General features: G+C 46.1%; 1 protein-coding gene across 1 annotated transcript in view; it reads left to right on the forward strand.

Annotated features, from left to right (window-relative positions):
- Nucleotides 1–9,404: 9,404 nt before the first annotated feature.
- The window catches only part of EXOC4 (exocyst complex component 4), a 314,927-nt gene continuing 300,575 nt past the window's right edge, over nt 9,405–23,756 (forward strand). Inside the window, exons 1-3 of the mRNA XM_069979105.1 lie at nt 9,405–9,526; nt 22,400–22,589; nt 23,332–23,526. Of these exons, the coding sequence (XP_069835206.1) occupies nt 9,459–9,526; nt 22,400–22,589; nt 23,332–23,526 (453 nt within the window). The 5' untranslated portion in view covers nt 9,405–9,458. The remainder of the gene's footprint in view (nt 9,527–22,399; nt 22,590–23,331; nt 23,527–23,756) is intronic.

The following is a 23,756-nucleotide window of genomic DNA, read 5'->3' on the forward strand; positions in this document are numbered from 1 at the left end:
ACAGATTGCCTTTAAAGGGATATTCCACTCAAAAGCTAAAAAATTAAATTCTTCCATACCTAGCTGGTCTTACCCTTCAAGTGCCACTGAGTTTTGTGAGCCATCAGTAGTGGATTATAATAGGTCCTTTTCAGGCAGTAGCCCGGGGCCCTGAGCTCCTGGGGGGGCCCATGGCCACCCAAAAAAAATTATACTTTTAGTAGTGTATTTTCCCTGCATACAGTTCTGCCATGATCTGCAATCGCTTTTTTACTGCAATTTTGCACAAATCAGGGCATCATGACAATAACTAACATGTACTATATACACCACGCTAGTGCTTTTTATTTTAGAACTACAATTTACTGCTTTTCAGAAAATGTTTAGAAGGTCTTGTCTGCATAAAAATAGGACATATACTTATATAGTCCATATATGCGAACCATATACTCCTTTTGGGCATGTGCACACTATGAATTTCGAGCGTAGATGTCATGATCCTGCCTGAAAAGGCATCAGTGCCGCCCTCTGCAGTGAGGATCCGACCTCTGCGCCAAAGACTGCGCTTTTGGCATTAATCCGTTCCTGGTTTTACTGTGTTCTCTGCTTATGTCATCTGTGTTCCGGTCCATGTTTTCTTAGTTCTCCCTGCACTTTCCTTGCTCTGGTCTGTTCACTGATTGTTGTCTGCTATGTTGTGATGGACAGGTCTCCTCACCTCTGGCTTTCTGTGTTTTCTTGTGTGTTTTTCCTGATCCACCTATCAGCTTGGAGTCCGGGACTTCTGATCCCTTATACATGTGCCTCTCCCTTCACTCAGGGCTCTTGATAGCGTTGTTCAGCTTGTCTGTCTGCTAGATCCTGCCTTTCTTCAGATTGTCTGTATTCCTGGTTTCCTGATCCCTTGCTTGTTTATTACCTTCTTTGTCTTTTGGTTCTGTGTTCTCCTTTAGTCCTCAGTGTGCTTTGCTTGTCCTCAGTGTTCCTTCCCTTGTCCTCTAGTTACCTGGTTATTGTCTCTGGTTTCTGTTTCACCGTGTACCTTGTTTACTGTCTGTTATTGCGTATAGTTCCTTGTACCTTTTCCTTGTATTCCGTGTGTATTAGTGTTTCTGACCTGGATTTCGTGACCTCGACTTTGCTTGTGGATTCTGACTCTGTACTACTGCTGCCCGTTTGTTGCCAACCTTGCCTGCCGACTATTCTTTATTGTTTTAGTTTGTCTCCTTTTCTTTTGTGTTTGCACTTACTGCAGCGTAGGGAATGCTGCCCAGTTGGGGCCGGTCATTTAGGACCTGCACTGCAAGTGGGTAGGGATAGTGTGGGGGGCTGTTAGCCATAGGGCTCATTTGTCCTGTGTCTTTATTCCCTGGAGCCCTGACAGTAGAACTTCAAGAGGATTGCACTGCGCGCCGCCACTTGAAGTTCCACCTGTTCAATAGGCTCAGTTCTGTGCTCAGGAAGATTCCCCCGTCCGCCCAAAGAATTGACATTTCAATTGTTTGGGCAGACAGCAGATTGTCAGTCCGTGGACTGACATAGTAAATTTTTGCATCAGTTGAAACTAACAGCACCGCCAGTCCTCCTGCCACTGAACAAACATTGTGGCAGTGGGCATACTGGTGGCAGTACAATCAGCACGGGGAGTAGCATCCCCAAAAAGGAATGTAATACAAAGACATCTTAGTGCAGTCATACAAACTAGTACAACTACTGTTAAGCACAAGCATGGTAACGTCAACCAAAGGGTCAATAAAGCAACTGAACAAATAGTAAGAATGTGTCTCTGGTTCACCTCCCTTTACTCAATAAAACTTTGCATATACCGTGCATAGAGATGCACATCCACTCTATCCACCAAATAGGTGTCAAGGCACTTAGTGCTGAAAGGAAGAAAAGGGCCTAGGTAGCCTCTAGCAGAAGAGGAAAAGATGAGCAATAACAGGAGGGGAAGAATAGGGGTATGGGAAGAAAGAGGGTAAGGGGAGAGGGATAGGATAGGAGGAACAGGGGACCATTCCAGAGTATGGCCTCAAAGCCAAGAGCCCATCAGGCCAACCATTGCGCAAACAGAGGGCCCACTTTAAAGGAAGTCCATGCGTGCCAAGCCCTCTCGACCTTTTCCACCTGTAAATGTTCCTCCACCGTCAGGGGCTTCATGTGATAAACAAAGTCCATTTCTCTAACCCCTTCAGCTATGGATGGGGGGGGGGGGGGGGGTCGGTAGATATTCAATGCCTGGGAATGGTGGTGCGAGCAGCAGTCAAAAATGATGCAGCAAGGTTTTCCTAGCAGCGGAGGGAGGGCCAGGAATCATGGACAGCAACGCCAGAGCCACGGTGGACGCTACAGTGTTACCAGTAATCTGGGTTTAAATGATAAAAATTGCCAGAAAGGATTCAGAACTGGGCAGCTCTACCAAACGTGGTGCATTGTGCCAACGTCTGTCCCGCAGCGCCAGCAGAGCTCTGTCACTGCAGGGTAGCATTGGTGAAGGAGCTGTGGGTAGCTGTTATTTGTATTCTGGTATTATTGGTAGTATCAGTCTCTGTATACTGAATTTGGTCAGTAACAGTTTGACGTAACATGGTATTGTGATATTTCCTTCTTGTATATTGGTGTTATTTGGTTAATGACTGTTATTTAGAAATAAACAGTATCATACATAAAAATAGGATCGATAGATAAGTAAATAAATAGGTAATAAGGAAGTAGATAAAGATATTCACTTTAAGGGTACAAACCCACTTGACGTATTTGCTGCGTGAATCAGTCTTAAAAATAAGCAGGCAAAACGCAGGTTGGCTTTATACGATTGTTCTGCGTTAAAATACGCAATTGCGTATTTTTGAAGTGTGAAGCTACATGCATTTTTCGCACAGGTTGTTAACAACTGATGCTTTGCTAACAACAAGCTTCACGCTTCAAAATACGCAATTGCGTATTTTAACGCAGAACAATCGTATAAAGCCAACCTGCGTTTTGCCTGCTTATTTTTAAGACCGATTCACGCAGCAAATACGTCAAGTGGGTTTGTACCCTAATGAAACTGAGCTGTAATAGCATACACATACTAAGGGCAGCTGTGAAGCCATTTATGAAATAAAGCAGCCATACTGTATATACACTACCGTTCAAAAGTTTGGGATCACCCAAACAATTTTGTGTTTTCCATGAAAAGTCTCACTTCTTCACCACCATACATTGTGAAATGAATAGAAATACAGTCAAGACATTGACAAGGTTAGAAATAATGATTTGTATTTGAAATAACATTGTTTTTACATCAAACTTTGCTTTCCTCAAAGAATCCTCCTTTTGCAGCAATTACAGCATTGCACACCTTTGTCATTCTAGCTATTAATCTGTTGAGGTAAGCTGGAGAAATTGCACCCCACGCTTCTAGAAGCAGCTCCCACAAGTTGGATTGGTTGGATGGGCACTTCTGGCGTACCATACGGTCAAGCTGCTCCCACAACAGCTCAATGGGGTTCAGATCTGGTGACTGCGCTGGCCACTCCATTACTGATAGAATACCAGCTGCCTGCTTCTGCTGTAAATAGTTCTTGCACAATTTGGAAGTGTGTTTAGGGTCATTGTCCTGTTGTAGGATGAAATTGGCTCCAATCAAGCGCTGTCCACTGGGTATGGCATGGCGTTGCAAAATTGAGTGATAGCCTTCCTTATTCAGAATCCCTTTTACCCTGTACAAATCTCCCACCTTACCAGCACCAAAGTAACCCCAGACCATCACATTACCTCCACCATGCTTAACAGATGGGGTCAGGCATTCTTCCAGCATCTTTTCATTTGTTCTGCGTCTCACAAACATTCTTCTTTGTGATCCAAACACCTCAAACTTGGATTCATCCGTCCACAACACTTTTTTCCAGTCTTCCTCTGTCCAATGTCTGTGTTCTTTTGCCCATCTTAATCTTTTTCTTTTATTGGCCAGTCCCAGATATGGCTTTTGATTTGCCACCCAAAATCCCGCAGCCACCTCTTCACTGTAGATGTTGACACTGGTGTTTTGCGGGTACTATTTAATGAAGATGCCCGTTGGGGACCTGTGAGGCGTCTGTTTCTCAAACTAGGGACTCTAATGTGCTTATCTTCTTGCTTAGTTGTGCAACGCGGCCTCCCACTTCTTTTTCTACTCTGGTTAGAGCCTGTTTGTGCTGTCCTCTGAAGGGAGGAGTACACACCGTTGTAGGAAATCTTCAATTTCTTAAAAATTTCTCACATGGAATAGCCTTCATTTCTAAGAACAAGAATAGACTGTCGAGTTTCAGATGAAAGTTATCTTTTTCTGGCCATTTTGAGCGTTTAATCGACCCCACAAATGTCATGCTCCAGAAACTCAATCTGCTCAAAGGAAGGTCAGTTTTGTAGCTTCTGTAACGAGCTAGACTGTTTTCAGATGTGTGAACATGATTGCACAAGGGTTTTCTAATCATCAATTAGCCTTCTGAGCCAATGAGCAAACACATTGTACCATTAGAACACTGGAGTGATAGTTGCTGGAAATGGGCCTCTATACACCTATGTAGATATTGCACCAAAAACCAGACATTTGCAGCTAGAATAGTCATTTACCACACTAGCAATGTATAGAGTGTATTTGTTTAAAGTTAGGACTAGTTTAAAGTTATCTTCATTGAAAAGTACAGTGCTTTTGTTAAGAACTCACCTGCCAGGGCTCCTGCGGCGTCATCTTCTCTCCCGGCTCCGTCGGTCGGCGCTAGGACTCAGCGCCGACGCGGCCGCGCCAGCCTGGTTACCAGGGACGCCGCGGCTCTGAGTCACTCGCGGCGGCCGCCCAGACGCTACAGCTGAACGGCATCATGCTCGGGCTGAGGGGCGGATCGCTTCCCCACTCAGTCCGTAGCATGACGGCTGCTGTGTGTTTGCGATCAGGGGGTCGGGCCAATGGTGTTCTGGTCCGGCCCCCTGACCCAGTATAAGTATGATTCACTTACCAGCTCACTTCGCTGGCTATTAGTTGTCTCTGATCCCAGCTCCCCAGTTCCCTGCATTCTGCCCTATCCTTTCTCTATTGTCTTGCCTGGATTCTGACCTTTTGCCTGTCCCCTGACTCTCCGTTTGGTTCTGATTTTGTACTGCGTTGCTCGTTCGGTTTCTGACTCGGCTAGTTTACTTCCCGCAATGTGTTTGTCTGTCTGTCTGCGTTTTATGTTGTGCACGTATACAATATAGGGATTGTCTTCGTGGTTGTCCGCGACCGCTTAGGGTCGACCGAGGCAAGTAGGCAGGTGACAGTGGGTGGGGTCAGATTCAAGGCCCACTGTCTAGTGTCTTGTCTTCACCTGCCATTCCTGACAGCTTTTCCTTCAAAAATAAGGACATTTCAATGTGACCCCAAACTTTTGAACGGTAGTGTATTTTTTTAAATTAATCCTGGATAACCCCTTTAAAGAATATCTGTCAGCTTCATAGCAGGTACAGAGCTGCAGATCCCATCAGACAGATGTTAGGGAGTCTCTTATATATTACCAGCACCTGTTTGCTGGGCTCTGCAGCTCTGTATCTGGTACGGTCCCCACAGATTCTCTCTAAGGGTGCGTTCACACGTACAGGATCTGCAGCAGATCTGCAGATTTGAGGCCCAAATTAGATTAAGGGTAGCTTCACACGTATCAGTTCTGGGTCCGGGTATAGTAAAGTTCTATGGGGTCCTATATCAGCAGCAGAATTTTCATTCCGCTGCAGATATGGAACCCGGCCCCTTTAACCCCCCGCCGCCTGCAGCCCCAGCCTGAAGCATACAGTGGTTTGCAATAAATTAGAATATCAACAAAAATTTTTTATTAAGCAATTCAATTCAAAAAGTGGCCTCATATATTTTTTAGAGTCATTACATACTGAGTGAACTTTTTCAAGCATTTATTTCAAGAAAAAAAGAATGTCAATATTTCATGCACTTTTGCATGAATGACGGCATCAATGTGGCGTGGCATGGAGGCGATCAGCTGATGGCACTACAGGTATTATTGAAGCCCATGTTGCTTTGATAGCGGCCTTCAGCAGGTCTGCATTGTTGGGTCTTGTGTCTTTCAGCTTTCTGTTGACAATACCCCATAAATTCTTTATGGGGTTTAGGTCTGGCGAGTTTGCTGGCCAATCAAGCACAGTGATGCTGTGGTTAGTAAACCAGGTATTGGTACTTTTGGCAGTGTGGACAGGTGCCAAATCCTGCCGGAGGATGAAAATTCCATCTCCAAAAATCTTTTCAGCACAGGGAAGCATGAAGTGCTCTAAAATTTCCTGGTAGACGGCAGCATTGTTTTTGGTGTTTTGCCCTCCGCCCGAAGAATGAACAGGTTGAATGGATGTTCCGCCCGTGTTCTGTAGTGTGCACATACCCTTAGATAGCCCTGCAGTTCTAAAGACAAACATTGCATTGCAGCAGAGAGACCGTGTTAGCAGCTGCTCGATGTAAGTGGCTATGTAAAGAAGAACCTATACAATTATTTTAATGAAGTTATACTACTAAGTAATTTAATCTTATTAAGGGTGCGTTCACACCTACAGGATCTGCAGCAGATCTGCAGCAGATTTGATGCTGTGTTCAGTTATTTAAATAAAATCTGCTGCAGAAAATCTGCTGCAGATCCTGTAGGTGTGAACACACCATAAAGCAACATATTAAGAAAACTATATACAGTGGTGCCTTGGATTACGAGTATAATCTGTTCCAGGACCGCGCTTGTAATCCAAAACACTCTTAAACCAAAGCAGATTTTCCCATAAGAAATCACTGATATACAGACACTTAGTTCCACACCCCAAAAATAATGATTTTTTTTTATTCTGAATAACACATAAAACAGATGTAACAAGCAATGAGAAACAGCTGAATATATGATATTATAGGTTACTGTACGGTATAGCAATCAGCATGTTGAGTATATCCCCATGATCTCCATAATGCAGTAGCGCAGTACAACAGGCTAGAATAGACAAGCAGGGTTGCTATCAGAGGTTTGTGTGGTCACATGACCGTAATGGAGAAGGGGTGTGTGTTCATCATGGACCAATCAGGACTAACAGAGACTCCAGGGAGAGAGGGGTAACAACTATGCAAAGATTACCTCCACAGTCTTGTCCCCTGATGCAAGCCCCAGCCTGAAGTGGATCTGCTATGATTTGGAAGGTGATGGAGACTTCCTGGGTCAGAGTACAGAGCTGTAGACCCCGCTATGCAGACCACGCCCCTCCTCCACTCACGCTCCCATCCAGTACAGGGAGCTCTTAAACCAAAGCAATGCTCTTAAACCAAGTCACAATTTTGAAAAACTGTGAGCTCTTAAACCAAAACGCTCTTAATCCAAGGTACCACTTGTGTGTGTATGTGTATATATATATATATATATATATATATATATAAATATATCATAAAAATGAAAGTCTGTCTGTCCTTCTGTCTGTCCCATATAGACTTCCAAACGCCTGAACCGTTTGAGCCCAAATTTGGCACACAGATACATTGGGTGCCCAGGAAGGTTTTAGCGAAGGTCCCGTCCCCCCAGATGTACAGGAGAGGAGGGGGAGGGGGAAGAGCTGCGCCCCATAGAGATGAATTGGAAAATCTCCACACTGCAAACACAGGTGATATAATTAGCTGCAGCTGCCCAGAGAAAACAGCAGTTGGAGCCTTAGCAACCAATAGGATTACTGCTCTCATTTTCACAGGGAGTTGTGGTTGCTAGGGCAGCTGCCTCACAACATCCACAGTAATAACTGGTAGACCCCCTACTCCATCTATACAGTACATGCATATACAGGACCCCCTACTCCATCTATACAGTACATGTATACAGGGCCCCCTACTCCATCTATACAGTACATGTATACAGGACCCCCTACTCCATCTATACAGTACATGTATACAGGACTCCCTACTCCATCTATACAGTACATGTATACAGGACCCCCTACTCCATCTATACAGTACATGTATACAGGACCCCCTACTCCATCTATACAGTACATGTATACAGGAGCCCCTACTCCATCTATAGAGTACATGTATACAGGACCCCCTACTCCATCTATAGAGTACATGTATACAGGACCCCCTACTCCATCTATACAGTACATGTATACAGGACCTCCTATTCCATCTATTCAGTACATGTATACAGGACCCCCTACTCCATCTATACAGTACATGTATACAGGACCCCCTACTCCATCTATACAGTACATGTATACAGGCCCCCCTACTCCATCTATACAGTACATGTATACAGGACCCCCTACTCCACCTATACAGTACATGTTTACAGGACCCCCTACTCCATCTATACAGTACATTTATACAGAACCCCCACTCCATCTATACAGTACATGTATACAGGACCCCCTACTCCATCTATACAGTACATGTATACAGGTCCCCCTACTCCAACTATACAGTACATGTATACAGGACCTCCTACTCCATCTATACAGGTATACAGGGCAGTATTACCAGCTGCTGCTGCCCTAAGCACTAAACCTGAAGGTGCCCCATCCTCACTCACCAATTAGCATCAGGACTGGTAGGTAATAGCTCCACACGTCACATTTAACACCGCCACACCAGACCTGACCAAAACCACCACACCAGACCTGACCAATACCGCCATACTGTGACTGGATAACAAGTCCATACCAGACCTGACCAATACCACCAAACTGTGACTGGATAACTGTGCCATACCAGACCTGACCAATACCGCCACACTGTGACTGGATAATACTGCCACAGCACCTCCACCAACTCTATACTACAGGTATACACAACCCCAAACTATACACTACAGGTATACAAGACCTCCACCAACTCTATACTACAGGTATACAGCACCTCTACCAACTCTATACTACAGGTATACAGGACCCTCTACACACGCTGACACTTTATACACGGGCAGCGCCGGGTACATTTTCTAGTATATATATATATATATGTATTCTGTGCCGCTGGAGAACCCCTTTGATGTATATTTTAGAAAATAGGCCAAACCTAGTCTCTAGCTGACTATATTATTCCAAAAAACTATGGGCCTGTCAGGAGTGCGCTGCGGTATATAGAGTGCAGCACTAGCTGTGTATAAAGCAGAGCTGTGTCTGTATGAAGCCTACAATGCAGCGGTACCGGTATATATACTCAGAGCACAGCTATGGGTATACACAGTGTACTATAGCCCTGTGTAGCGCAGGCAGCACAGCTCTACAGTCCCAGCACTACTAATCTCACACAACCAAGCCCGGCAGCTGAGGCTAGCTCCTCCCACACATGTGACTCCCCACATGATTATGACATCATCAAAGGTCCTTTACCACTAGGATGAAGCATCGCTGCTCTGATTACCGGGCTGTACAGAGAGATCTGATTGGCTGAGCTTGTTCCTGCGGCTGCGCAGTACTAAATTGCTTCTGTTTTGGTGAGAGGAGGAAGCGAGAACGTGAAGATGTCCGGATACAGGGGCCAAATGGGCAAAAGCAAAGACCCCTCGGGGTTACTGATCTCTGTCATTAGGTGGGTGAGGCGCGATGCCACTCGGGTACTGTGGGTTTGTCTGAGACAAGGTGTGCGCTACTCCTGGCGGCTGCTCCTATTGTCACCTTCGGGTCTGTGTGACAGGCTCCTTACTGGGTTACCCACGGTCACTGGTTCATATGTAGCACCAGTGCTGTGCCAGGTGGGCAGTGTGCAGGGCTCTCCCTGTGCCAGGTGGGCAGTGTGCGGGGCTCTCCCTGTGCCAGGTGGGCAGTGTGCAGGGCTCTCCCTGTGCCAGGTGGGCAGTGTGCAGGGCTCTCCCTGTGCCAGGTGGGCAGTGTGCAGGGCTCTCCCTGTGCCAGGTGGGCAGTGTGCAGGGCTCTTCCGATTCCAGGTGAGCAGTGTGCAGGCCTCTCCCTGTGCCAGGTGGGCAGTGTGCAGGGCTCTTCCGATTCCAGGTGAGCAATGTGCAGGTCTATTCCTGTGCCAGGTGGGCAGTGTGCAGGGCCTATTCCTGTGCCAGGTGGGCAGTGTGTGGGGCTCTCCCTGTGCCAGGTGGGCAGTGTGTGGGGCTCTCCCTGTGCCAGGTGGGCAGTGTGCAGGTCTCTCCCTGTGCCAGGTGGGCAGTGTGCAGGTCTCTCCCTGTGCCAGGTGGGCAGTGTGCAGGTCTCTCCCTGTGCCAGGTGGGCAGTGTGCAGGGCTCTCCCTGTGCCAGGTGGGCAGTGTGCAGGGCTCTCCCTGTGCCAGGTGGGCAGTGTGCAGGGCTCTCCCTGTGCCAGGTGGGCAGTGTGCAGGGCTCTCCCTGTGCCAGGTGGGCAGTGTGCAGGGCTCTCCCTGTGCCAGGTGGGCAGTGTGCAGGGCTCTCCCTGTGCCAGGTGGGCAGTGTGCAGGGCTCTCCCTGTGCCAGGTGGGCAGTGTGCAGGGCTCTCCCTGTGCCAGGTGGGCAGTGTGCAGGGCTCTCCCTGTGCCAGGTGGGCAGTGTGCAGGGCTCTCCCTGTGCCAGGTGGGCAGTGTGCAGGGCTCTCCCTGTGCCAGGTGGGCAGTGTGCAGGGCTCTCCCTGTGCCAGGTGGGCAGTGTGCAGGGCTCTCCCTGTGCCAGGTGGGCAGTGTGCAGGGCTCTCCCTGTGCCAGGTGGGCAGTGTGCAGGGCTCTCCCTGTGCCAGGTGGGCAGTGTGCAGGGCTCTCCCTGTGCCAGGTGGGCAGTGTGCAGGGCTCTCCCTGTGCCAGGTGGGCAGTGTGCAGGGCTCTCCCTGTGCCAGGTGGGCAGTGTGCAGGGCTCTCCCTGTGCCAGGTGGGCAGTGTGCAGGGCTCTCCCTGTGCCAGGTGGGCAGTGTGCAGGGCTCTCCCTGTGCCAGGTGGGCAGTGTGCAGGGCTCTCCCTGTGCCAGGTGGGCAGTGTGCAGGGCTCTCCCTGTGCCAGGTGGGCAGTGTGCAGGGCTCTCCCTGTGCCAGGTGGGCAGTGTGCAGGGCTCTCCCTGTGCCAGGTGGGCAGTGTGCAGGGCTCTCCCTGTGCCAGGTGGGCAGTGTGCAGGGCTCTCCCTGTGCCAGGTGGGCAGTGTGCAGGGCTCTCCCTGTGCCAGGTGGGCAGTGTGCAGGGCTCTCCCTGTGCCAGGTGGGCAGTGTGCAGGGCTCTCCCTGTGCCAGGTGGGCAGTGTGCAGGGCTCTCCCTGTGCCAGGTGGGCAGTGTGCAGGGCTCTCCCTGTGCCAGGTGGGCAGTGTGCAGGGCTCTCCCTGTGCCAGGTGGGCAGTGTGCAGGGCTCTCCCTGTGCCAGGTGGGCAGTGTGCAGGGCTCTTCCGATTCCAGGTGAGCAGTGTGCAGGGCTCTTCCGATTCCAGGTGAGCAGTGTGCAGGTCTATTCCTGTGCCAGGTGGGCAGTGTGCAGGGCCTATTCCTGTTCCAGGTGGGCAGTGTGCGGGGCTCTCCCTGTGCCAGGTGGGAAGTGTGCGGGGCTCTCCCTGTGCCAGGTGGGCAGTGTGCGGGGCTCTCCCTGTGCCAGGTGGGCAGTGTGCAGGGCTCTTCCGATTCCAGGTGAGCAGTGTGCAGGTCTATTCCTGTGCCAGGTGGGCAGTGTGCAGGGCCTATTCCTGTTCCAGGTGGGCAGTGTGCGGGGCTCTCCCTGTGCCAGGTGGGCAGTGTGCGGGGCTCTCCCTGTGCCAGGTGGGCAGTGTGCGGGGCTCTCCCTGTGCCAGGTGGGCAGTGTGCGGGGCTCTCCCTGTGCCAGGTGGGCAGTGTGCGGGGCTCTCCCTGTGCCAGGTGGGCAGTGTGCGGGGCTCTCCCTGTGCCAGGTGGGCAGTGTGCAGGGCTCTCCCTGTGCCAGGTGGGCAGTGTGCAGGGCTCTCCCTGTGCCAGGTGGGCAGTGTGCAGGGCTCTCCCTGTGCCAGGTGGGCAGTGTGCAGGGCTCTCCCTGTGCCAGGTGGGCAGTGTGCAGGGCTCTCCCTGTGCCAGGTGGGCAGTGTGCAGGGCTCTCCCTGTGCCAGGTGGCCAGTGTGCAGGGCTCTCCCTGTGCCAGGTGGGCAGCGCGCGGGGCTCTTCCTGTGCCAGTTTGGGCAGCGTGCGGGGCTCTTCCTGTGCCAGGTGGGCAGCGTGCGGGGCTCTTCCGGTGCCAGGTGGGCAGCGTGCAGAGCCTCCTGATGCTATGTGCTAGACTGGTCAGCTCTGCTGTGTATTGGGGCTGTGGACCTGTAAGATGACACAAAAAACTTTTTATCAAGTTGTGTAAATTTAATATCCCCAGGATGTCCTTGCAGCCCTTGCTAAACTGGTATACATTACCTATGCCGGGTCCAGTGCGCAAATGGCTCCAGCAGCCCATAGTAATCGAGCACTGATCTCAGAGGTAATACAGTACATATGTACTGCATTGATCTCTATGAGCAGTCCCCCCACAAGACTTCAACTTACAATGAAAAGCAAAAAAAAGTTATTTTATCTGACTGCTTTAAAAAGATAAGTTATATAAATTGCCTATCGTTGTAATTGTTCTGACTTGGGGATCATATATAATATGTCAGTTTTACCACAGGGTGAACAGAGTAAACATCAAACCCCTCAAAGTAAAAAAAGAAAATACCTTTTTTTAAATTTCACCCACAAACCTTTTTTTCCCGTTTTCACAGCATAGTTTATGGAAAAATTAGTTCTGTCATTGCAAAGTACAATTGGTGTTTCAAAAAATAAGGGATCATGTTGGTGAAAAGGTACAAGTGCAGCAACATAAATTAGCCTGGTCCTGAAGGGGTTAACAAATTCTAACCAGGATTATTGGCAACATTGCGCTGTATGTGGAAACACAGCCATAAATGTTAAGGGTGGGTTCATACATAATGTAATTGCAGCAGATTTCATGCTGGGAGTTTGCAGTGAAATCTGCTGCGATTCCCATACTGTCAGTTTGATTAGAATTACATACTTGCACTGAAATTTTCATCCTGCTTCAAGTATGTAAATGTGGCCCCCCCCCCCCCCCCTTAACCTGCCATGGCCCTGTAAATACAGTACTGGTCCACGCTCCGGCTTGTTCTGTGACTCCCGAGTCCCTGACGTCCCGCTCAGCCGATCAGTGGAAGCAGTGGGACAGCACAAAGATTGGCTGAGTGGGATGTCAGGGAGCCACAGAAGCAAGCTGGACAGGCCATGACAAGTCAAGGGGGGCAACATTTACATGCTTGCAGTGGGATGAAAATTCCGGAGCGAGTATACAAAACTTGTCTCCTTCTCCTGATATGCTTCTCTTTTCCCTCTACTTGTTGACAGCTCCGACTGGTAGAGACGCCTAGCTCTGTCTTTACAACGGTGTGATCATTCAAACAGTTTCCTGCTCCCGACTTCATATTAATACATCATGCTGTGTGTGGAAACTCTCCAGTACAGGGATTCCCAGTCTGTGCTTCATGGAGGGAACACAGGACGTGTGAATGTAGCCTTAGGCAACACCCAGATGTCAAACTGCGGCGCTTCAGCTGTTTCAGAACTACAATTCCCATCATGTCTGGACAGCTAAAACTTTGGCTGTCTGGGCATAATAGGAATTAAAGTTTTGCAACAGCTGGGAGGGCTGCAAGTTTGACACCCCTGTGCTGGAGCTACACTGGGATTTACAGTCACATGACCAAGCCACTGATGACCACCAGCTTCTGCTCCATCTCCATGCTGCCCGGTCAAGCAGGTCAGTGAGCCAGCGTGCCACAGCACATGTGTCACGGCCGGGGGTTAACCCCACACTACCCACTGCCCGACCCCTGTTCTGCAACCAGTGGGGGCCGTCCGGGTACGGCATGCCGTTGTCACTATGGAGCGGTATTTATACTGGGCTGTGCTCCGTTGTGACTCCTGACCCCCGCACACAGGCCGCAGTCTCCTCACTACGGGACAATCTCCAAAGCCATCAGCTGCGGCGTACGGAGCGGCTCGGATGCTACTGACACAGCAGCATCTACACAGTTACACCGGCTATTTAACTGTGTAGATGCCGCCGTGTCAGCAGCATTCGAGCCACTCCGTACACCGCAGCCGATTGCTTTGGAGATTGTCCCGTAGTGAGTAGGCTGCGGCCTGTGTGCGGGGGCCGGGAGTCACAGCGGAACGGGGAGGGGGGAGTGACGCCGGGACCGGGCAGCATGGAGCAGGAGGTGAAGGTTCTGCTCCACTACAACTTTTACTATCCCCAATGTACTGTACTAGTGCTGGGTCAGCGCTAGTATAGTATATTGGGGATAGTAGTTGTATGGCTAACACATAGCACTAGTATAGCATGTTGGGGGTAGTAGTTGTATAGCTGTGTGTCAGCCATACAACTACTATCCCCAATATACTATACTAATGTTATGTGTCAGCTATACTACTACTACCCCCAATATACTATACTTGTTTTATGTGTCAGCCATACTACTCACCCCAACCTACTATACTGTGCATCTGCCATACTACTACTCCCCCCAACCTACTATACTTTGCATCTGCCATACTACTACTACCAGTAACATACTATACTGTGAGTCAGCTATACTACTACTACCACCACTCCAACATACTATACTGTGAGTCAGCTATACTACTACAACCCCCAACATACTATACTATGAGTCAGCCATACAACTACTACCCCCAACATACTATACTGTGTCAGCCATACTACTACTACCCCAACATACTATACTGTGTCAGCCATACTACTACTACCAGTAACATACTATACTGTGAGTTAGCTATACTACTACTACCACCACTCCAACATACTATACTGTGAGTCAGCTATACTACTACTACCCCCAACATACTATACTGTGTCAGCCATATTACTACAACCCCCAACATACTATACTGTAAGTCAGCTATACTACTACTACCCCCAACATACTATACTGTGTGTCTGCCATACAACTACTAGCCCCAACATACTATACTGTGAGTCAGCTATACTACTGCTACCCCAACATACTATACTGTGTGTCTGCCATACTACTACTACTACCCCCAACATACTATACTGTGTGTCTGCCATACTACTACCCCCAACATACTATACTGTGTGTCAGCCATACTACCTTCCCAATCTCGCACAGCATACAGTGCTTGCACCAAAAAAAGTCATATATGCAAACACGGTACCAATCAAAGCTGCAAATCATTGCACACTAAAAAAAAGACTCTCAGACAGCCCTACCGGCTGAAAGATTTTAAAAGTTACGGGAATCAAAAAACAGCAATTTTAAGCGCATGTATTTAAAAAAAACAAACAAAAAAACACAAAAAACAAAATATGTAACTTTTGTACAGTGTAAGTTGTAAATTAAAATGAAAATATATTGTACCATTGTAATAGTAGTGACCTGAAGAATATAGATAACCTGTCACGTATATTACATTACATAGTGAACATTGGGGAGCGTTATATCTGCAGTTGGGGGGGGGGCATTATATTGAATCATTATCGGGGGGGGGGGGGGGGGGGTTATACGCCAAGTATCGAAATGGTATTGGGTATCGAAATAAAAAAGTTGGTATTGGTATTGAACTAAAAATTCTGGTATCGTGATATCCCTATACAGTACTGTACTGTATGTGAAGCATGACCAGTGCTAAACTCACCACGTACAACCCATGATCCACGCTCACAAAACATCCAAATACCGAGCAAAGTTCGAATACTGAATGTTACTTCTGGGTAAATTTTTGTTCAAATACCGAACAGTTCGAATTCAGAAGCATGAACTCCGGTATTACTGTACTTCAAGACTGGGTGCCGAAAAGTGTTTGAGAACTGAAGCAAACTTTCTTTGAAAATACAGTTTGAGAACTGAATTTGTCAGAGCAGTTTGGGACGGAGGTACCACTGTATTTGTAATACATAATGTATGTGTTGGGTCAGGAAGACGTCTGAATCCACAGGAAATGGTAGAAATGATCAGGAAGCTTAAAAATACCTTTTTTTCCCCAGTTTGTGCCAAGTCAGTCAGGAGAGGCACAGGAAGGAACTAGTATGTGTCTCCAATGTGTTTTCTCTGTGAGGGTACAAACCCACTTGACGTATTTGCTGCGTGAATCAGTCTTAAAAATAAGCAGGCAAAACGCAGGTTGGCTTTATACAATTGTTCTGCATTAAAATACGCAATTGCGTATTTTTGAAGCGTGAAGCTTGTTGTTAGCAAAGCATCAGCTGTTAACAACCTGTGCGAAAAACGCATGTAGCTTCACGCTTCAAAAATACGCGATTGCGTATTTTAACAACTGATGCTTTGCTAACAACAAGCTTCACGCTTCAAAAATACGCAATTGTGTATTTTAACGCAGAACAATTGTATAAAGCCAACCTGCGTTTTGCCTGCTTATTTTTAAGACTGAATCACGCAGCAAATACGTCAAGTGGGTTTGTACCCTAAGACTGATTCACGCAGCAAATACGTCAAGTGGGTTTGTACCCTTTCTGTGTTTTCAATCCACTCCTTGTTTTGCTCGCAAAATACTGAACAAATACTGACCAAAAATGAAACTGTTTCTGTGAATTTTTCAGTTTAACATTGGCGCTAGACACAGGAGGAGTAAAACTTCACTATGGGCATTTTACATGTATTCTAGTAGGCACATCATATACAGTGCATCAGTATAGAATCCTGGAATCCTGGTTGTCAGCCTGTACTTACACAGAAGCAAACCTTGCTTATACAGTGCTTACTCCCTTCTACTGCAAAAGATATTGAATGACGTTGCTGTAGATGTAAGACCTACACTGACCAGTGTGGCTGGTTACAACATAACATGCTGACTGTCTGCAGAAAGCACCCACACTCCCTCTGGTGGCAGCTGTACACTGTTATTCAGTGATATAACATCTATAACTGTATACAGCAAGCTCCTATACTCCATCTCTTGCTGGCTGCAGGTAGCTGGGACATAGAGGTAATTTTTTTCTGGTCAGTCCATAGTCTATTGTTAATGCTTTCTTTATTGCACATGATGACAGTGCTTGTGGAGTTTGAGGCGGTGCTTGGTAAAATTCAGGACTTGGGGTTGGAGCTGTGGCTTACTGACTCCACAGCTTCCCTCCATGCCTGTCTATACAGATCACTGGTAACAGTGATGTAAAGAGCTGTTACCAATAGATCACTGTTATCTGTATATGGAGTCAGTAGGAAACACATACAGAATATCTGTCCCTTGCTAACCTGTTACACCAAAAAATTGGCAAAATATTTACGGTAAAATAAAATGAAATGAATACATTTAGAGAAGTGGAAAAATGTAAAAAAAATTATAAGCCAATCTGAAGCAGGTTTATACCTCTTTAACCACACACACAGCACTTCAGACACCCTGCATGAGCTTACAATAGGTGTCAGGTCATTAACCCCTTCAGGACCAGGCTAATTTTCATTTTTGCACTTTAATTTTTTCCTCTTCATTTAAAAAGGCCATAGAGTTTGCGTTTCTTCACCTACACGCCCACATGAGCCCTTATTTTTTGCGACACCAATTGTACTTTCCAATGTTTTTTTCCATAAAGTATGCTGAAAGCGGGAAAATTTTTTTTTTCATTTTGGGGGGTTTTGTGTGTTGTCCTATAGTAAAACTTAAAATTGCTGTATTACCATCCTTATAACGCTTGGATCCTTTGGTCTATGAGGCTGTGTGAGGTGTCATTTTGTGCGGCAAGATCTGTCCTTTCTATCGGTACCTTGCTTGCCTGTATGCAATTTTTTTTATCACTTTTTATTACAATTTTGATGTGACAAAAAAATCTGTAATTTTGCATTTTGGCATTTTTTTGCGCTTACACTGTTTACCGTGCGAGATCAGGAATGGTATAATTTATTAGTTAAAGCGATTACGCACAAGACAGGGGTGATAATGATTCACATGTCACACCAGGTCTCTCTCCCGTCCTTGCACCGGAGCCGTCATAATCTGTATTGTATGGGCGGCCAATGGACCTAGATAGACAACTGGGGGGCTGCTCTAACCAGCTCTACTCTTTCATCAGACCCATCATTCTGTGCTCCGTCCCTGCTGCACCTGTAGCCAACCTGCCGCCCTGAGCTTCCATGTCGCTCTGCGCTTGGGGAGAGTCTTCAAATGAACCAGATTTATTCATGTGGTGTAGGCTGGTTGAGAAGTCTGTGGGCATCTGAAGGCTGTTTGCTGTAAAGTTTAGACTATTACTGTTCTTGAAATACATGATAAAATGGCACACAGTCGAGTGAATTAGGCCTGTGTGACACTTTTGCAGAATTTTGGTGCAGACAGATTAGTACAGTAGTACCTCTGTTCTCAAAGTGCTTGGAACTTAAACTGTATTTTCAAGGAAAGTTTGCTTTGGTTCTATAACTCTGCTCGGTTCTCAAACACTTTTGAAGTTTTGAAGTACTCTGTATATGAACGTTTTTGCGAGCATGGATGGTGGGTTGTACCTGGTGAGTTTAGCACTAGTGAGGCTTCACATACAGTACAGTACTGTATAAGATTGCTTGAGTGCATATACAGTACAGAAGTATTACAGTCAGTGCACCAGCATCTCTTATCCTGTACTGTATAAGATTGCTGGAGTGCATATACAGCACAGTAGTAGTACAGTCAGTGCACCACCATTTCCCATCCTGTATAAGATTGCTGGAGTGCATATACAGCACAGTAGTAGTAGTAGTACAGTCTGTGCACCACCATCTCCCATCCATTACAGTGCTGGGATATGGGGGGGGGGGTACTATACAGTAAAGGATGAGTGAGGAGTTATTGACTACTGTACTATAATTGCTGGTTTTGTTAAATGTTTTTATATAATGTACTATACAGTGTAGTGCTGTTCTGTACTATACAGATTAAACTGGGCACTGTACAATGTAATAAATGAGTACTGTAGGTAATTATTGGTGGGTGCTGGAACCAATTTAACACATTTACATTATTTCCTATGGGAAAACACTGCTTGGTTCTCAAACTGCCTTCCAGAACCAATTACGTTCGGGAACCGAGGTACCACTGTATATCTATACCATTGTTTGCTAAACTGCAAATACCAGAGACTACAGGGCCGCCTTTTAGGGGTGGTTACCCCTTTTGTGTATTTTGGGAAATGCATACAACATCATCTTTATATTTTGATGTAGAGTCACTGGGCAAGATTTCACCAAGTAGTCTCTTACTTATGATTATGTATTGAGCTCTGTCAATGATAACAATGTGATCACAATGTTGCAACAAGTAGTCACAGCGTAGTTAAGAGGTCATGGATAAATAAAGGGTAAATTTATTCCACTATCTACAGATACTATGTTTCAGTAGATATCACTGCCTTTATCAACCATGCTTGATAAAGGCGATGATATTCGCTGAAACGTGTTTTAGCAAATGGCTACTCTTGGCTACGCCGTGACTACTTGTGCTTCGGATTCATTTGTGGGGCGAGGTTCCCCACTTTTAATTTGTGAACAGAACAGGAGTGCCCAGTGCTGACTTCTCTTGAATCCTTATCTTGCCTCTTATTCAGAAGGTTTAAAGGGGTTGGCCACCTTTTATAGTTAAATAGTTAACTGTACAGTATTAGTAAGTGTCCTCACTGTATATACTGACAGCAGCTCCCTGTGTACCTCATAGAGCTAATATCAGACTCCCCTCCTCCAGGCTGTACTGCCCTGCCTTGTGGAGATTTCTCATTTTTTAATAATTCTATCTAATTTTACTAGGTAAACCCCTTCAACTCTTTAAGGACACATGACATACCAGTACGTCATGTGGTTCCTAACGTGATACAGAGGGAAGTCACGGTGCAACCCTGCTATGTACCGTGGCCCGGTTGCAGTGTTGGCTAACCATTTAGAACAGGATCCCCAGTAGCCTAGTGGTGGTATTAGACAATGCTATCTAATCTGTAGACATCATGTTGTAGAGCTGAAAGAACTTAGCAGATTGATATATCTTTCTGGGAAAAGATTCAGTATAACTTGTTGAATAAAATCCCTGGTTATTCTGTGTTAAAGGGAATCTGTCACTGGGTTTCTGCTTTTTTATGTTCAATAGTTTTTATTAGAGAGTTTTCATTTGGACAGATTGGTGTATTACTTACATCATTTTGTTCAGCCGTTCACCTAATATGCAGGAGAATAGAATTCTTGTCACACCCCTCCAGCTGCTGATTAACAGTTGACTGCCTATACACAGCATGGATAGATAACTGCCAATAAGCAGCTGGTGGGTGAAGTTTTCTTCTTCTCATGAATGTCCAGGACTACTGGGCTCATGCACATAACAAGGAGGACTACTTATTGTCTATGTTATTCAGGAGGATGTCTCTGAATCAGCTGCACAAAACAATGTAAGTGATTAGAGATGAGTGAACCTCGAGCATGCTCAAGTCCATCCGAACTCAATCGTTCGGCATTTGATTAGCGGGGGCTGCTGAAGTTGGATAAACCAACCTCTGAGGTTGTCTGGAAAACATGGATACAGCCAATGACTATATCCATGTTTTCCACATAGCCTTAGGGCTTCATCCAACTTCAGCAGCCGCCGCTAATCAAATGCCGAACGATCGGTTTCGGATGGACTTGAGCATGCTCCAGGTTCACTGTTCTCTATAAGTGATACATCATTCTGTTCAGCTTCTCTGTCACTAGTTTATGCTACCCTGGGATAGGACAGCATAATCCTTCTGACAGAGTCAGTACCAGCGGGAACCAACAACCTTTTGAGTACAGAAGGAAGCTCTTTTGCCTAATAAAACCTATTACAGAGTTTCTTAAAATGGCTTGTACTATTAATTTCTGCAAAGATGGTTGAAATGACGCTTACAGTTTAGGCCAGTTTCACACATAATGGGTCCGCAGCGGATTTCACGCTGCAAATTTGCAGCGAAATCCGCTGCGAATCCCTTGCCTGTCATTTTCAATCAGATTACTTACAGCACGATTGACATCCCACTGCGAATATGTAAGTAACAGCCACCTTAACCCTGCGCCGGCCGGAGCATACATTACCTGCTCCACAATCCGGCTTGTGGCGCCCGCAGGGGGGCTTTCCACTCGGAATTTATGCCTGTTGTGAATGGGCCATTTAAGTGGAAAAGGTTCAGAAAGTGTTGCCAGCTGTTCCCTAGCTATGCAATCATAATTGCAAAAACCCCCTCCAAAAACGTGCAGCATGTGGTACTCCGGAGAATTTATTTATTTATTTATTTTTTTAAATCAACTGGTGGAAGAAAGTTATACAGATAATTACTTATATTTAAAAGATCTCTAGACTTATCAACTTCTGTAAGCCCTACAGGAAGTGCTGATTTCTTTTAAGTCTGACAGTGCTCTCTGCTGCCACCTCTGTTTGTGACAGGAACTGTCCAGAGCAGTAGCAAGTCCCCATAGGAAACCTGTCCTGCTTTGGCCAGTTTTGTGCCATGGACAGACGTGGCAGCAGAGAGCACTGTATCAGACTTGACAGAAAATACCACCTCCTGCAGAACATACAGCAGCTCATAAGTACTGACAGAGTTGAGATTTTTATATAGAAGTAATTTATAAATCTGTATGTACTTCTGACACCTTTTGATTTGAAAATGACGAAATTGCAGAGTAGGCCTTTAAAGGACAAGTGCCATGAAAAACTTTTTTTCCCAGTAATTGAAGCACATTACAAAGTTATATAACTGTGTAATGTGCTTCAATCCCCTACCTGCCTCCCTTCCCTGTCTTTTCCCCCCTCCACCCCCCAGCAGGAAGTGTCCTGACTCACACAGACCTGATTACTGTCGTCACCGTCACTAGGCATCAGCAGGAGGGCTGCTCTAGGTCCTGTTACACCAGCCTCCCCCTCCCCCTCCTTGTCAGGTGACTCTGCTTGCTCAGCTTATCTTCTCTAGTGACATGACTCCTTTACTGAGTCCACCGCAGCAGGAGAGAGGGTATGAGGGGAGGGGGAGCTGCCTATGTGCCGGAGTCAGTCGGAGGGAAGATAAGCAAGTGAGATGTGACAAGTGATGGCTTGCAGTTGTTCAGCCAATGGGAGCTGAGCAAGCCTGTCACCTGACAAGGCAGGGGAGGGTGGAGGCTAGTGTAACAGGAGAAGGAGCTGAGAGAAGAGCTTGGTGAGGGTGACGACAGTAATCAGGTCTGTGTGAGTCAGGACACTTCCTGGTGGGGGGTGGAGGGGGGAAAAGACAGGGAAGGGAGGCAGATAGGTGATTGAAGCACATTACAGAGTTATATAACTTTGTAATGTGCTTCAATTACTGGGAAAAAGTTTTTCATGGCACTTGTCCTTTAAGTGCAGAGCAATTTGTTGGGAGCATTATGTTTGGCATAATATCCTCTGGTGTAAATGTTTTTCTTTATCCCCCGTGTGTTCTTAAAAATAAGTAGTTATGACCTAAAAAATCATCTGCATCTATTGCTTCTCTTGTAAACCGCAGCATAACTTTTGTTGTTGTTCCAGGACCCTCTCAACAAGTGATGATGTGGAGGACAGAGAGACTGAGAGAGGACGTTTGGAGGCAGCTTATGAGAGCTGTGATAAAGACCTGGATAAGAAGATTGAGCAACACTTTACAGAGCTTACTACTGCCATACGTACTTACCAAAACATAACCGAACGTATTACCAACTCCCGCAATAAGATCAAGCAGGTCAGTCACTACTGACATGTACATGCAGCTGTATTTCTTAAACTGTTGTGTCATCAAAAATTTGCAGCATGCCACAAGTTGTGCATAGATCATTTTTCACTCTGTGAATGGGGTTTTTAAAAACTTGCACATATGTATTACTATGTAATCTAAATTGTAACTGTAACATCAGAACATAGCCTAAGGGCAGGTGTCTTTCTTTTAATGGGTTTTCTTAATGAAAAGCAATGTTGACATTGTGGATCATGAAGCCTTGAGGCGGTTCCCATGTTTGTACATTCTGTTACCCTTGTGGTTCCCAAGAAAGCCTGCTACGTAACTGAAATGCTCACACATAGAAGCAAATATATTACTTTCACATTCAAAATCACAGTTTAGAACTGTACATGACCGTCCAGTTTGTTATTTAGAATCTATTACATAAGGACCTCGGAATCATATTGATATCTTATGTCAGAGACAGGAGAAATATATGAATGTTTTGGTTTTGTTTGATCTTCATTGGACTTTCCTTATTATTATAGACAGCAAGTCTATAAAAATAAGTGTCTGCCAGGTTCCAGCATTGTAACAGAGATTCAAACAATGTGCATGAGTTATACTGGTCATGTTTTAAAAGTCAGTAAGGTGTCTACAATAAAAGTCTTTGGGATATAACGTAAAAAGCTAAGATTGTCCATTTAAGCTATAAGGTAGATTAGTTGTGTTTCTGCTTACAGCAATTTTAATCTTTTCCTGGCAGGTTAAGGAGAACCTTTTGTCCTGTAAGATGCTTCTTCACTGCAAGCGTGATGAGCTGAGAAAACTGTGGATTGAGGGGATAGAACACAAACATGTTTTGAACCTGCTTGATGAAATTGAGAATATCAAGCAAGTGCCCCAGAAACTGGAGCAATGCATGGCTAGTAAACACTACCTGAATGCTACTGACATGCTGGTAAGAACCATGTTTCACTTATGCATTTTATCATGACATATTTTGAGGTTGTTCACTTAAAGCCATAATGACTCTGTATGTCTTTGGGAAATTGATAATGTAAACTTATGGGAGAGGAGAGAAATCATGAGGACTTATTCTTAAAGGGGTATTCCCCCCAAAATTATTTTTGCATTAATACGCTGCCCACCCGTAGCTTTCCATCTTTCCAATATAAAGTTATTACGGAT

Source organism: Dendropsophus ebraccatus, chromosome 1 (assembly GCF_027789765.1).
Source record: "Dendropsophus ebraccatus isolate aDenEbr1 chromosome 1, aDenEbr1.pat, whole genome shotgun sequence".
Lineage (NCBI taxonomy): Eukaryota > Metazoa > Chordata > Amphibia > Anura > Hylidae > Dendropsophus > Dendropsophus ebraccatus.